Below are 14,430 nucleotides of genomic sequence, written 5' to 3'. Positions count from 1 at the left end.
CAGGTCAAGTGCCCATCGATACGGCGCTCCTGTACGCGAGTACAGCATGCAGATGGGTCCAGGCTGAGGCCATACGTAGAAACTGGCAAGAATCGGCAAGAGGTAGAATTGCAATGGTAAATTTTAAAATAGTCGAATTGTAATGGTAAATCTCAGAAACGTTGTTTTTGTAATGGCATGAATCCAATTAATGATAGAAAATTAGTGTCTTTGGCCACTCTCTGGTATCTGGTGGGCTCCGACGACAGGTAAACTGGCAGGGAGTACAGCTTTCGAGCCTCGCGGGCGTCCAGCACTCCAGCGAGATCCGTTGCCGGCCGGCACCTTCCCCTCCCCCGTCCTGTCTGTTCTTCTGGCCACGCGGGTGCGGACCTGCACGCCCTGCAGATCGCCGACCACCCCTCGGCCACCCTCCATGCTCCTGCGGTCCGCGCCGCGCCGCCTCCACCTACTCCGCCCGCACCACCTACGCCTCCTCTCCGCCGCTGCGCTCGCCTCCGCCGCCCCGGCCCAGCTCCCAACCGAGTGGGCCGAGGCTCCGCTTGCCTGCGTCCGCCCGGCCACCGCCGACGCCTCGCTCTTCCACGTCTCGCTTGACCTCTCCGCGCACCGGAGGCTCCTCGCCTCCCACGCCGCCGCCGGCCAGTTCCTCCCCTTCCGTCTCCCCACCGCGCCATACCCCATCTTCCTCGCCATCGCATCCCCTCCTCCCCCACCCCCCACGCCCGAGGCCCTGGCCGGGTCAGGGTCAGTCTCCTGCTTCGACTTCCTCGTCAAGCGCCTCCCGGGAACCCCCTCCGCGCGCCTTTGTGACCTCCGCCCCGGCGACCTCGTCCATGTTGGCGCCAGCGTCGTCGGCAGCGGATTTGACGTCGCCAGGATAGCCGACGCCCGCGACGTTCTCGTCTTCGCCACCGGATCCGGGATCAGGTGCCTTTGTACCCCTGCCCTTTCCAACCGACTGTCCTTCATTTGTCAAACCCGCATCAATTGCACTGCACCATGCACAGCTGCTCCATTTTAGGTCTCAAATAATCCTCAGTTTGATGCAATTCGGAATCGTGGCGAGAAAAAGGAACAATTACTAAATTGTGATAATCATATGGGGCGAGGGTGCCATCTGGATTATTTTTTTTTTCAAAAAAAAAACTCTTTCAAGAGGGCAGGGAGCTCCTGCAATTCACTTAATAAGAAGAGAATTGATCTGGTTATAGGGAAACTGGGCCCAAAACCTTACAGCCGCACGGTTTGTTAGTAGGAAAACTCGGGAAAAAAACTAGGCACAGCGCCCCAGACAACAACCCTCCTGCAAACACACAGTGTGTCATCGTTGCCGACCTTGTCAACAAGCATCTCCGACCTACAAACAGCAACACTACAACAAGGCACATCTAGGAGGAGAAAGCAGCACGTCATCGTTGCCCAGCATCGCCGCACCCCACAGCGAGCACGTCACCATTGCAAGCTCAGACCAAGAGTGACTGCAATGCGCCGCAAAGCAAGCAGTGGCACTGAGGAAACATGGCCTTGTAGAAAGAACCCAGCCTTGCAAACACATTGAGACGCCCCACGAGAACCAACTATGCTGGATTATTATATGTATTTATCCATTATCTATTGTGCGAGGTATTTCTGGTATTGCTTCCAACTAATCTTGATCCATAAGTTCCTCCTAATCGCTTAACCAACCATTAGTACTCTTGGACTTGGGAATTGGGATGTAATCAGAACATGCACATGCTCAGTGGAAGATATAAGCGTGAAAAGGCATTAGCTGCAAGATATTTATTAGGTTTTCACTTCTTCAGATAAATAAGCTATTTAGTTGTTGCATGTCTGTTCTATACTGCCACTATACTGCCACATGCCACGCCAAGCAATTTACCAACAATGCCCTGTTCTTGATTGGATTGCGCTGTCCCTTCGATGAATGAGCAATACCATTCCCATGAATAGCTTTGTCAGATTTATTCAGCTGCAAACATCATAGAAGCCTGCTCTCTAGATAAGTTATGTCTATGTTATGAAAGAACAGATACACCCTTGTCCTAAGAAGTCTCTATTAGTGTATGGACTATTCAAATGCGTACAAGTACACTTGTACAAGACATGCAGATGTACACACATTGGAATATATAATTATTCTCAGTTTCTCCTTCACATTTGTTCATTGCAGCCCTATACGGTCACTTATTGAGTCAGGTTTTGCTGAAAACAAAAGAACTGGTGTAAGCCTCTTTTATGGGGTTAGGAATCTTCAGAGGATGGCATATCAGGTAGGTAGGTTTATGTCAGCTTAGTTGTACAGCTGTATATTGTCATATTCCGTATGTGATGGCTGCTGACTATGTGCTCTGACAGGAGAGGTTCGATGATTGGGAATCCAGAGGAGTTAAAATTGTTCCTGTCCTCTCAAGACCAGATGGTCAATGGACAGGTGAGCGAGGTTATGTCCAGGTGCTGTTATCTTTTGACTCCCGTGTTATTTATAGTTTGTTGTGTTTCTGTGTGATATAGAGTTTGTTTTGCATTTTGTAGAATGTGTTCTCAAGGATGAAGAACATTGTAAACCCTTCATCAGTGGGAGCAATTTTGTGTGGGCATAAACAGATGACTGAGGTATGGTAATTTTGCTTGTTTTCCTCTCATTTTTATCTTAGACACTCGCGGTAACTATTAGACACAAGTTGGTAGCACCTTCTACATTCAGCACTTTTTTTTGTACTGATGTGTTACAATGTTCTCTACTTCAACATGTTTTTTTCTCTTCTGAACATGGAAACATTAGAAATATTCTTATAATAGGGGCCTGCATCAATATGTAATATAGGCTAATTATTGGAAGCTTAGAATTTTTCTCTACTACAAGGTTTTAGTCTGTTCATTGTTAGGCACATCTACCTCGCATAAATCATAAAGTTGCACGCCATTGTCATGTTTTGAACCATATTTTGTTTGTGCTGATCTATAGTTCGTGTGTCTATTTTTGGCAGACTAAAATGACTAGAAGTGCAAGTTTTGCAGCACATACATCTTGTAGAAAATTGTACACCTAGTACATTCATTCCACATTGTTTGATGGTTGTCATTCAGGATTAACACCCATCCAATTTCTTTATGATAAATGTTGTCTTCCATGCTTCCTTGCTGATCTTATGTAAATGTTCGTATGATGTAGGAAATCACAAGAGTTCTTGTTGCCGATGGTTTGTCAAAAGATAGGATCTTAACTAACTTCTGACCGCTAGTAGGACACTGTTCCATCCTTTTTTGGAGGCTGTACCATTTTTGTACTACAATACAATCGAGCAGCAATTTTTTAAAGCAGTCCGAGTGCAGCAACAGGAAGACAGTTGCGTGCTTACAAATAAGGGCAGTTCATTTCCCCTCCATGTGACCACAATCACCATATTGGCTTATTGTTGAATGCCTGATGTAAATCTCAACTGGTACTAAGCATCTGAACCAAGGCCCTAGTTGAGATTGTTTTGTAGCATCTGAGACATTGATCAGGGGATACAGATGTAAGGCGCTGATGTACAAAGAAAGGTCCTTTTTGGAGAGAAAAAAAAGGAGATACAGATGTAGCATTATTTTCAGTTAGTATATGTTAGAGCAACTCCAACAGATGTGCTAAAATAAATAACCAAATTTCATAGTTTAGCTCTTTTGTAAAATATAGAACTCAAAAAAGAAGAGTTTTTCAAGAGACTTGCTATTTCTCATCTTGTATATTAAAATATTGCCATGTCATCAACTACCAGGAACCTATTCGGACCTATTCATTCGGACTTGTCCAGCAATGTCCTGGCGGCTCTGCTCCTTCGCGTGAATATAAGGCGCTGATGTAAGGCGCTGATGTACAAAGAAAGGTCCTTTTTGGAGAGAAAAAAAAAGGAGATACAGATGTAGCATTATTTTCAGTTAGTATATGTTAGAGCAACTCCAACAGATGTGCTAAAATAAATAACCAAATTTCATAGTTTAGCTCTTTTGTAAAATATAGAACTCAAAAAAGAAGAGTTTTTTAACAGACTTGCTATTTCTCATCTTGTATATTAAAATATTGCCATGTCATCGACTACCAGGGACCTATTCCTGGCCCTTGAAACTTTCCACGGACCTATTCATTCGGACTTGTCCAGCAATGCTCCTGGCGGCAACATCGCCATTGCGTGCGTCACCGGTACGAGACGCTGATCTTGGTGGCGACAGGCTGCTGCTACCCTGTAGGTGTTCTGACCTATCATCGTGTATGTTGCTTTGCTTGATATCATATGAGTAGATACATTCTTCATGCATCAACATATATATATATATATATATATATATATATATATATATATATATAACTACTATCCTGTAGCTGGCTACAGAATAACTTATTCTGTAGCCACTTTGAGTTACGATAATTACTATGTTAATTTACAAGATTATAGTAACTCCTTACTAAGTGGTTTAATATAACGTTATGGTAAATATCCCTATGTGTTATAGTAACCCAACTATCGTAAATATGTATTGACATTATGGTAAATTAGTATATAAAATTATAGTAAATGGAGGTGGCTACAGAATAACTTATTTTGTAGCCGGCTACTGAATAGCCTCTCCCTATATATATATATATATATATATATATATATATATATATATGGTGCAAACGTCAAAAGCAACTCCTTTACAGAATAATATACATAACAAGGTTCATGCAAGAACATTAATCAATCCGATATGCTGTGAACTAAAATGTTTCAGAAAATTAGACATGTCTCACACTATGCCCAAATCTAAAAATTGAAGATCATGGTACTACTAATTTCCAAGCCGTCTTGCAAGTATTTTCTTTCGTTGATCATCGTAGAACTGTTGCTGTCTTGTTGATACGGTGCTCATATCAATATTCATAATTCTTTTTTCTTCTCGATCCCGCTTGAAATCAAATTTTTGTTTGTCAAGTTTTATCCTTTCTTCCTGCAAGGCAAAGGCTTTTTGGCACATCTCTTGTTTCTTCAACTCCCTCTCCTCTTTCTTCAACTCCTTCTCAGCATCCACCTCTTTCTTCTTTGCCAATAAATAATCCAAAGCTTCAATGCTCAAACGCTGCTTTAATTTATGCTTTTTCTTCTTAGTCCCTGTAGGCCTCTCCACTGTGGTTATTGTGGTTTGAGTCTCAGCTACAGTAACAGCGACAGGGTTTGGTGCATCAGTCACATGAGTTGAACTAGCAGTGGCCTTTTGCTTTTTGCTGAATGGTTTCTGAGGTCCAGTTGGCGCCTATTCGTCCACTTCGAGTGGTCTTTGAGCTTTTTCTAGCAATGTATGTACTGGAAAGTCCTGTGCAATGGGTCGTCATTCTTGTACATAGTTATTGTGTTTGCTTGCTGCAATGGGAAACAAAGATGACATGAGATTAAGCAAAAACATATAGGAAATTAGCATGTGAAGGTAGGTCATCTAACCTTGTCATCAACAGATGCACCACTCTGATTTCGGGCCTCTACCTTCGAAACACAACCGGCAAATATGTTGCACTCATGTAGCATACTAAACCACCGACTCATTAGAGAGCTTTGTGTGCGATCAGATTCAAAATCTTTGTGTGAATGAAAGTAATGATGTATTCTTTTCCAATAGGTATCTTTTGATTGATTGACTCCTCTCACAGGATCCAAACTCACATTTAGCCATGCTGTAACACCCTCGGTATTACACTGTAAATCGTTTACTAAAACATTGCATGAGCATCGTGTTTATGTGTAAATGCATGTGATATGGAGTGTAGAACAATTTCCGTAACTTAAAATGACCAAGGGAAATGCTTAACGAAAGGTTGTTCGTGACGTATGAAATTATCAAGTACGGATGTTCGCGAATTTTTATTGAACGAAAACCCTATAGAGCGTATATACGAAACTTTAATAAAGTTAGAAATAAAACTTTGTAGGTGATGATGAAATACCTGCGGTCGAGAAATGAATTCACTAGCTAGCATACCTAATAGCTTGGAAATCAAAATTGACGCAAATCCGATCAAGACTTAGTCAAATTTCTTAAGTCGAAAAATGGTTTGACAAGGCTAAGTTTGTCAATTTTTGTAGAGTGATTGGGTTAAGGAGTGATGGAGTATTAGAGCTTGTTTTAGTAGCCTAATATGCCCTCTTAAGAATTGGATAGGTGTTTTGGCAAAGGAATCAACGATTTGGATTTTTAGGACGCTTTAAAAAGCGTGCATGGCACGTTTTTGGTCGAGTTCCTCGCGTTGACGCGGTCACCGTGCTCCTGTGCCGGCGGCAGGCTCGCCAGTCCGTGCGCGCGTGCATGTCTGGCCGCGTCCGACTGGCCACGGTGGCCGACTGCCCGGGCATGCAGTTGCTCCTCCCCACTACCGTGATGTGCGCTGCCGTTGACGTCGCTGCTGGTGCCCCTGGGGCCGCCCGCGACGCTCCATTGCCGGCTCTGCTCCACCAGATGCCGTCGCCGTTCCGCTCGAGTGCAGTGGCATCCCAGGGCCACAGTCGTCATCGCCAGCACGTGCACGTTCCTCTGCGTCGCGTCGTCACATCGCGTGCACCCATGGCGCTTGCGTCGCATTGCCACTACCACTGCTGCGCGTGCCTGCTGCACCGGCACATGGCCGTGTCGCCGTTGGCTTGCCAATTAAGGCGCTGTGGCTGCACGAGCTGTGCTAACCTCATAGGAGCACGTGTAGCCTCCTCTGTGTGCTTTTGTCCTCTTCTATTGAGTGGTAAGCACCAGGCTACGCTCCCCATCCACCTCCACTTTTAATGGCGTCACCGAGCCACGCCTGAGCCAGCTCGCAGCGCTCGGTCCAATCCAAGTAATTGTGCATGCCAGAAGCTTGAAGGCGAGCCTAGCTACGTGCCAAGCCCGCCCACTGCTACAGTCGTACCGTGCCGAGTCTCAATTTGACTCTTCCCCCACCGTCGACCATCTTTAGACTGAATGGCGACGCCTATCCAATTCGTACCGCACCGTCCACCTCCATCCAATTCCAAGGCACTGTGTCTTCGCCTTGATCCCCTCCACCCCATGCGCATCCCACTTGCACTGCTACTAACTTCCCGGCCCCGCTGACACGATCGCGCCACCACAGTCCATCGTGGAGTTTGTCGTGTGCGCGTGGCCGAACGCACTCGGCCTGTCCTTAGTCAAGCCACCACCACAGGTAGCTTCGGGGTGAGTTGTTAATGCCCATACTTTGGTTCTTTCACTTCAGTTGTGCCTTGGCTAATGGGAACGCGACTGTCGCCGTCGCAGGGTGTCCGCCGCCGTGGAGGGAGCTCCTGACCGTGTCTCCGTTCATCGCTTCACCGCTCACCGCTTCGCATTTGCATCTAGGTGAGCATCGACTCCTCAGTGGGGGCGGGAAGGGGCAGGCTGGCCGGCGTGACCGCCCAGTGCCGCACCGGTGCGTGCGCGGGTACCCGAGGACCTGACCATTGTGAAGATAGATGGTTTTGAGGGCTAGATTGCTTAAGTCCTAGACTATAGGAATAGTGTTGTGGACTGCGGATTGATTCGGTATTAGCGTGGGGACGTTTTCGCAAATGTGCCAAAGCGCACAGGCCTCCCCGTTGTGGGCCGTTGCCGCGCGGTTGGTCTGCGCCCGTGTGGGACGCGTCGGTGGGTCGTGTGCGCGCGCTGCGCGTGCGTGGGCCGTGTGGGTTGGATTTGGTTTTCCTTTTTTCGGAGAATTAGTAAATGCTTTTCCAATTTAGTTTTGAGCTAATCTTTGGAAAATTATAGTAAATGTTGTAGGTGTCCAAAAATAAGTGAAAACAAAATTTTTTAGGTTCACAAAAATGTAATCTATCTATTGGTGTAGTTAGTTTATAGTTATCTATGACAATGATAGATTCATTAATTCATCTATGAAAGCTTAGCATTATTTAGATTAATAATTGTAGGAATTTTTATGGCAAATTGGTAATAGTTTGACCATGAAATTTTTACAGTAGGTTCATTGTATTATTATGTGCTCACTGTAATTTTTGTTGCCTAGAGGTTGATAAATAGGGTAGCTAGTACTCCTTGTTTTATCGTATATATAGTAAATCGATGTTAAGAATAGGGATGCCTTTAGTTGCTAAGATCATACATGCAATATTTCATATTTGTTAAGTGGTAATAATATGTAACTTAGCGTCTTAGTCGGTAGAGCTAGCTTAGTAGCTTGATAGATGTATTCTTATTTTAAGAGTTGTTATTGCCATATTACTAAGTGTTGCATCACCATTTCATGCATGCAGATAACGAGTTGGTAGAGTTCATGCCTGCGGGTGAGCAGGAGTATGAGGAGATCATCGAGGAGTACGAGGAGGAGATTCTTGTATAGGAGGGAGCTCCAGAGCCATCAGTTGTTGACTTTGTTGACACCCCACCTGCCCAAGGCAAGCCCCGGTGTATAACCCTTATTTTGAATGATATCTAGATAAATATATGTGATGTACATTTACATTACAGGCGTTTTATGGAAACTACATGCATAAATATACCTACCTATGAGTCCTACTAGCTTAGGTCGAGTAGCTTGAAAGCTCTAGTTTGGTTTTGGTGAATTGATGAAACCCTAAGTGCTAACCTAGTTTATCAAGTGATCATGACATAGGTAGCACACTTCAAGTAGAGAAGCTAATGAAGATCATAGCATGACAATGGTGATGGCATGACGATGATCAAGGGCTTAAACTTGAAATGAAGAAAGAGAAAAACAAAAGGCTCAAAGCAAAGGTATAAACCATAGGAGCTATTTTGTTTTGGTGATCAAGACACTTAGAGAGTATGATCACATTTAGGTTTGATAGCCGTACTATTAAGAGGGGTGAAACTCGTATCGGAATACGGTTATCAAAGTACCACTAGATGCTCTAACTCATTGCATATGCATTTAGGATCTAGTGGAGTGCTAACACCCTTGATAATATTTGTGAAAATATGCTAACACATGTGTACAAGGTGTTTGCACAAGGTGTTCGGCGCTTTCGGGAAAATGAAATGCCTATTTTCTATTGCGCCGGATGCAAATTCTTGGTGGTTGGCACATTGGAGCAAGGGTGGAGAAGATAGAAGTGAGAACAGAGCTGATGCCAGCGTTGGTCCAGTGACCGGACGCTGGATCCAGAAGCATCGGACGCTGACTGCCTGCGTCCGGTCGCGTTGACTGTCGGTACAGTGGCTAGGGTTTACCACCGGACGCTAGGCTGTGTCCGGTCGAGGTGGACCGGACGCGTCCGGTCGAAGGAAAACCAGGTTTCGACCCTTACTGTACTCGACCAGGACGCTGAGGTTCCAGCGTCCGATCAGTTTATACCAGAGCGTCCGGTCAGCGTCATAACCGTTGGAATCTGACGAACAGCATTTCAAGCTGATGACGCGTGGCGTCCATCTGTGGACCGGACGCTAGGTCCAGGGTCCGGTCAAGTGGACCGGAGCGTCCGGTCAGAACGCAGAGTACCCAGTGAAGGGGTACAACGACTCTATTTCGTGGAGGCTTCTATTTAAGCCCCATGGCCGGCTGTGGCTCACATCTTTGGCCATTTTCATTGACATAGCAACCTTGTGAGCCTAGCCAAAGTCCTTCCACTCATCTACATCATTGATTCATCATCATAGTGAGATTGGGAGTGATCCAAGTGCATTGCTTGAGTGATTGCATCTAGAGGCACTTGGTGTTTGTGTTTCGCTGCGGATTTCGCTTGTTACTCTTGATGGTTGCCGCCACCTAGACGGCTTGGAGCAGCGAGGATCGTCGAGCAGGAGGTGGTGATTGTCTCCGGCTCCGATCATGGTGATTATGAGGGGTTCTTGACCTTTCTCCGGTGGAGCACCAAAAGGTACTCTAGTGGATTGCTCGTGGCTTGTGTGATCCTCATCTTGTGTTGGTTGTGCGGCACCCTATTGAGGGTTTGACGTGTGAAGCCAATTAGCGCGTGAACCTCCAAGTGAGTGAATCGCCACAACGAGGACTAGCTTGCCGGCAAGCAAGTGAACCTCGGTAAAAATCATTGTGTTCATCATTGATTCCGAGGTGATTGATCTTTATTGTTATTCATCTTTGTGATTGATTGGTACTTCATCTACACGGCGGTGTAACTATCCTAATCACTCTCTTTACTTTACCGCAAACTAGTTGACAAGCTCTTTAGTGTAGTTAGTTGTGAGAACTTGCTTGGTTGGTTGGTGTGGCTCTTTAGTTAGTCTTTGAGAGCACACTAACATAGGATAGTGTCTTTGCTATTGTGTAAATAGACACTATCTAAACTAGAATTGTGGTAGGTGGCTTGCATTTTGAGGAGGCTAGTGCAACACTTGCTTCGTATCATAATTGTCTAACCACTTTGTTAAGTGTTGTTGTAGAAATTTTATTAGGCTATTCACCCCCCCCTCTAGCCATTAGGACCTTTCATAGCTGCTATACTCAAGATTTCGGTAGCATGAGTAACCTGTCATTACTCACAATAGATGATTATTATTATCACCCATGATAAAAATGGTTAAAGGAAAATGGAGACTGGGTAGGGATATGGTTTGGGTATTGATGGGTGTAAGAGGTTATGTCCTACGGCCAATGAAGCATAGCTTGGTTACACTGTTTCCTATCTATGTCGGTTAAGGATCGACTGTTGCATTGGGTTCTAGACAAGTCACAAACTTATTATCCTAAACACATACTTATGTTTGGGACGCAGGGAAGACTTGTTGCTCTCTTGTCATGTGTTCTAGCTCTTTTCAGACCGACTGATGGGAGGCGGGGATGGTGGAGGTCTAAGCACCGCACTGAGTCTGGGACTCAGGAGTGAGGGCTTGGATTCCAAGTTTGGATGGGGACCTGGACCCCGTGACAGGAGAGTGGTGGGTTGGTCTTGCTTGTGCCTAGAGTACAAGCGGGGACGTGTGTTTCGAAGTACCCAGCTGGGCATATTGATTCACGAATCACCGGACGATCTGGTATGGCTTGTTTACAGTCTAGCACCGTGATAAAAACTGAAAGATGAATGGTGACGAAATAAAACTCTTTGTTCAACTCTTGCTTGAATGTAGAACATGTGCTTACATAGAATGGTTAGATAATGAACTAATCACAAGTGCTAATAATAAACATACATAAGGATTCACTATTAGTATTATTTTCCGCAAAAAAAGGAAACCTAGCAAACCATAAAGCTTATCATGTCCCTTGGAGTCGAAAAATTATTCCCACTAGTTAGATAAGTCTTGCGAGTACATTGTGTACTCAAGGTTTATTTACCCCTGTTGTTGCAGGTATCGCTTGAGGAGTAGCCGTTGTGTGAAGGATTCTTCTGGTGGGTATAGATGGATCCTTGTATATTATCGATAGATGTATCTTTTCATTCCGCTGTTTTATTTTCACACTCTGAATTTGGTCCTCTAATAATGTATTTCAAAGAACTCTGGATATATGAAATGGACTAAGTAATGTAAACTCGTTCCTATTATTGGATCCTAAGGAAAAATGTGGATTATTCGGGCTCTCCCTCGGGGTGTGCTCGATAGAATCCGCCCGATGTAGCTCGCTCTCAGGGTGTTTAGTGTCTAGTGGAAGACAAGCGCCTCCGTAAGTGCGTTATTTTGGACGGTTCTGCCACACATGTCGACACTAACATCTCGTCCTCTTTAACAGTGAAATTTTGGACCTTTTTTAATTCCTTTGACCGCAGCAGGGACCTCATCGTGTGGTTGTATTTCATTATGAGGTGGGATATTGTTAGACACTACACCTGGAGTGAAACCTTCCATAATGATGTCGGTTAAAGGTCTCCTTGAATCCATTTCGGCTATAAAAACAAAACACAATGAACTGAACAAGGAACAAAACACAAGGTGCATTGTCCAGATGTAATAAAAATTATTGCCTAATAATTTTCTACAGACTGAGAGGGTGTTCTTGCCCAAATGTACTATAAATTATAGTCTAATAATTTTCTATAGACTGAGAAAGTATGCATACCCAGATGTACTACAAATTATAGCCTAATAATTTTGCTGCGGTCCGAGAAAGTGTGCGACCAGATCGTACTGAGTCTTCTGTAAACAAGCAGCTTAATATATTGTGTAAAAAACAGTCATAAGCAATTTTTCTTCTCATGCACTGCCAATTAGATGAGTGATCACAAAGACACTGTACTACTACGTGAAAATTGCACACATTTTTCAGTTGAACAGACGCACTTCAGCTCTAATTCCTTACTGATGACAACGATTTAGAACGTTCAGCTGATGAACTCATGATTTCAACATGGACTAGCAAACTTGACTCACCAGAGCACACGTCGAGGAATGGATTCGATGCAGCAGCAGGCACTGTTGGGTGGAAGGACTCAGTCGTCACTAGGCTTGCTTGCGTCGCATTCTCCAACCAAGGCAACACCGGTGAGTCCTGCCTCCCATCCGCCTGACGCCGGAGCAATGGGGAATGAATATAGGGCAGCGCAGATGGGATCTCCCCGGCGCACGTACGGCGGAATCTCTCCATGAGGATGCTGCGACATCACGACGAAGAGGAAAAGGCCGATTCCGAGGGGAAGCAAACAGCAGCTCCGGCGGTTAATGGGGCGACGGCGGCCGCGGCAGGGGAGGGGAGGAGGCGATGGACGACTGGGAACCAAATCGAGCAGGCAGGGCCTGTGATCCCCACGATGGGAAAGTGGCTGCAGGGGGAGGGGAGGAGGCCATGGAGCTGAGGACCGAATCGAGCACGAGCGCGGGAAGGATTGCGCGTGCGATGGGAAAGTTCAGCATGAGCGTGGGAAGGATTGCGTGCGCGGGCAGGCACCATTGCGAGCGATTTCGGCAGATGGCTAGCGAGCACGGCGTGCTATCTATGCCGAGCGAAATTCCAGGGATAACACGTTTGCTATTTTAAAAAACAATATAGCACACCCGTTGGAGCTCAATTTTTGTTGTAAAATTTCAAATATATAATACACAACAAGAGCACCTCTGTTCGAGTTGCTCTTAAGAGATATGGGAGCGCTGTGTGCCTTTTGCAGCTCTGAGATTTTGGTGTATATTGTCAGAATTTTGTATTAATTGAGTGGAGTGTAGCATATCGATGCATGTTGTATTGTTGTTTAATTGAGACGCGTTCGAAGCGTATCCCTCTTTGGGTACTATAGGGCTAAATTTTGCCCCGTCACATCGGATGTTTAATACTAATTAGAAGTATTCAATATAAATTAATTGTAAAATCAATTTCATAAATAGAGGCTAATTTACGAGACCAATATATTAAGCCTAATTAGTCTACGATTCGTTAACACGTACTAATCATGAATTAATTAGATTTAATAAATTTGTTTCGTGAATTGGCCCTCGCTTATGCAATAAGTTTTATAATTAGCTCATGTTTAGCCCTAATTGACATTAAACATCCAATGTGACCCGGTAAGGGTGGGCGTTCGGTTCTGACCGAAATATCAGGTCGGTTTCTTTGGGTTATTTTTATTTCGGTCTTTCAACATCATAAACCGAAGTTGTGCCGTAGACTGACCACTCGGTTTCTCAGTTTTTAATTCGGTTTCTCACGTTAACCCGAGCAAGATCGATACAGATAGATCAGCAGGATCCGCACAGTGCAAATGCACCACTACAGTAGGACATAATGTCTACATTCTAGCTCTTTTATCGACAGGAAAGGCTAGCGTCCGGACGTCTGGACGAGGTCTAGCGCCGGAATGTCTACATCTGCTTCACATGGGGGTCTGCGCCACTTTGTGTCCTGCACCCGCACCGTGTCCCGCGCTGCTCTGTGTCCCGTGCCCGTTTCTGTGTCCCGTGCCACTCCATCTCGATATATGTCTGCACGGTTCCCCTCGCCTGCTGCTCGCGCCCCCTCCACACCCACGCGCATGCAGGCGAGCCCAGTAGTTGCTGCAGATGGGGTCCAGTGTAACATGTGCAACACCATATCTACTTTTGCAACATCTAGAGAAATATTTGTAACATACGTCTAAAAACACGAGGGAAACACATGTGTAGCCATTGCAAAATATATGCAACTAGATAAAACACTTGCAACATATGTGTGAAACATATGCAATATCCGGATGAAACATTTGCAACATAAGTGTGAAACATATGCAACACCCAGATAAACACACGTGCAACATACGTCTGAACCAGCTGAAAACATTTGGAACAAATGCTTGCAACATACGTGTATAACCATTGTAACATATGCAACATCACGATCTACTTTTGCAACATCCACATAAAACACTTGCAACATGCATATGAAACACTTGAAACATATGCTTGCAACGTGTCAGACGCGACACTCTAGTGGACGGCGACCACCATGTCTGGCGAGCCTCGAGGTGGTCGCGAAGTACGGCACGGCCACGACACCCTTGTCGTCTCTGGCCGTAGGAGGAGGTGATGAGGATG

The 14,430-nt window shown here is 45.1% G+C and overlaps 1 protein-coding gene and 1 pseudogene across 4 annotated transcripts; one reads left to right on the top strand and one right to left on the bottom strand.

The window, feature by feature from the left end:
• The first annotated feature begins 288 nt into the window (after window positions 1-288).
• LOC136451745 (fruit protein pKIWI502-like) lies at window positions 289-3,324 on the top strand. 4 transcript variants are annotated; one of them, XR_010758636.1, is made up of 6 exons: window positions 289-930; window positions 2,177-2,276; window positions 2,362-2,437; window positions 2,539-2,619; window positions 2,994-3,081; window positions 3,179-3,324. XR_010758636.1 is itself a non-coding variant. In XM_066452431.1 (6 exons), exons 1-5 carry the CDS (start codon window positions 416-418, stop codon window positions 3,054-3,056), a joined length of 855 nt encoding a protein of 284 aa, XP_066308528.1. In that variant the 5' UTR covers window positions 289-415; the 3' UTR covers window positions 3,057-3,081; window positions 3,179-3,324. The 4 variants fall into 4 exon arrangements, 3 of the variants coding, with proteins under 3 accessions (XP_066308528.1, XP_066308530.1, XP_066308527.1); XM_066452431.1 differs by having other exon boundaries at window positions 2,362-2,457; XM_066452433.1 differs by lacking the exon at window positions 2,994-3,081.
• Window positions 3,325-4,666: 1,342 nt separating this feature from the next.
• LOC136454393 (glutathione S-transferase T3-like) lies at window positions 4,667-6,594 on the bottom strand (annotated as a pseudogene).
• Between the last annotated feature and the right edge of the window lie 7,836 nt (window positions 6,595-14,430).

This window comes from Miscanthus floridulus, chromosome 5 (genome assembly GCF_019320115.1).
Source record: "Miscanthus floridulus cultivar M001 chromosome 5, ASM1932011v1, whole genome shotgun sequence".
Classification (NCBI taxonomy): Eukaryota; Viridiplantae; Streptophyta; class Magnoliopsida; order Poales; family Poaceae; genus Miscanthus; species Miscanthus floridulus.
The sequence above is the reverse complement of the archived record's forward strand: the minus strand, read 5'-3'. Positions and strand labels throughout refer to the sequence as shown.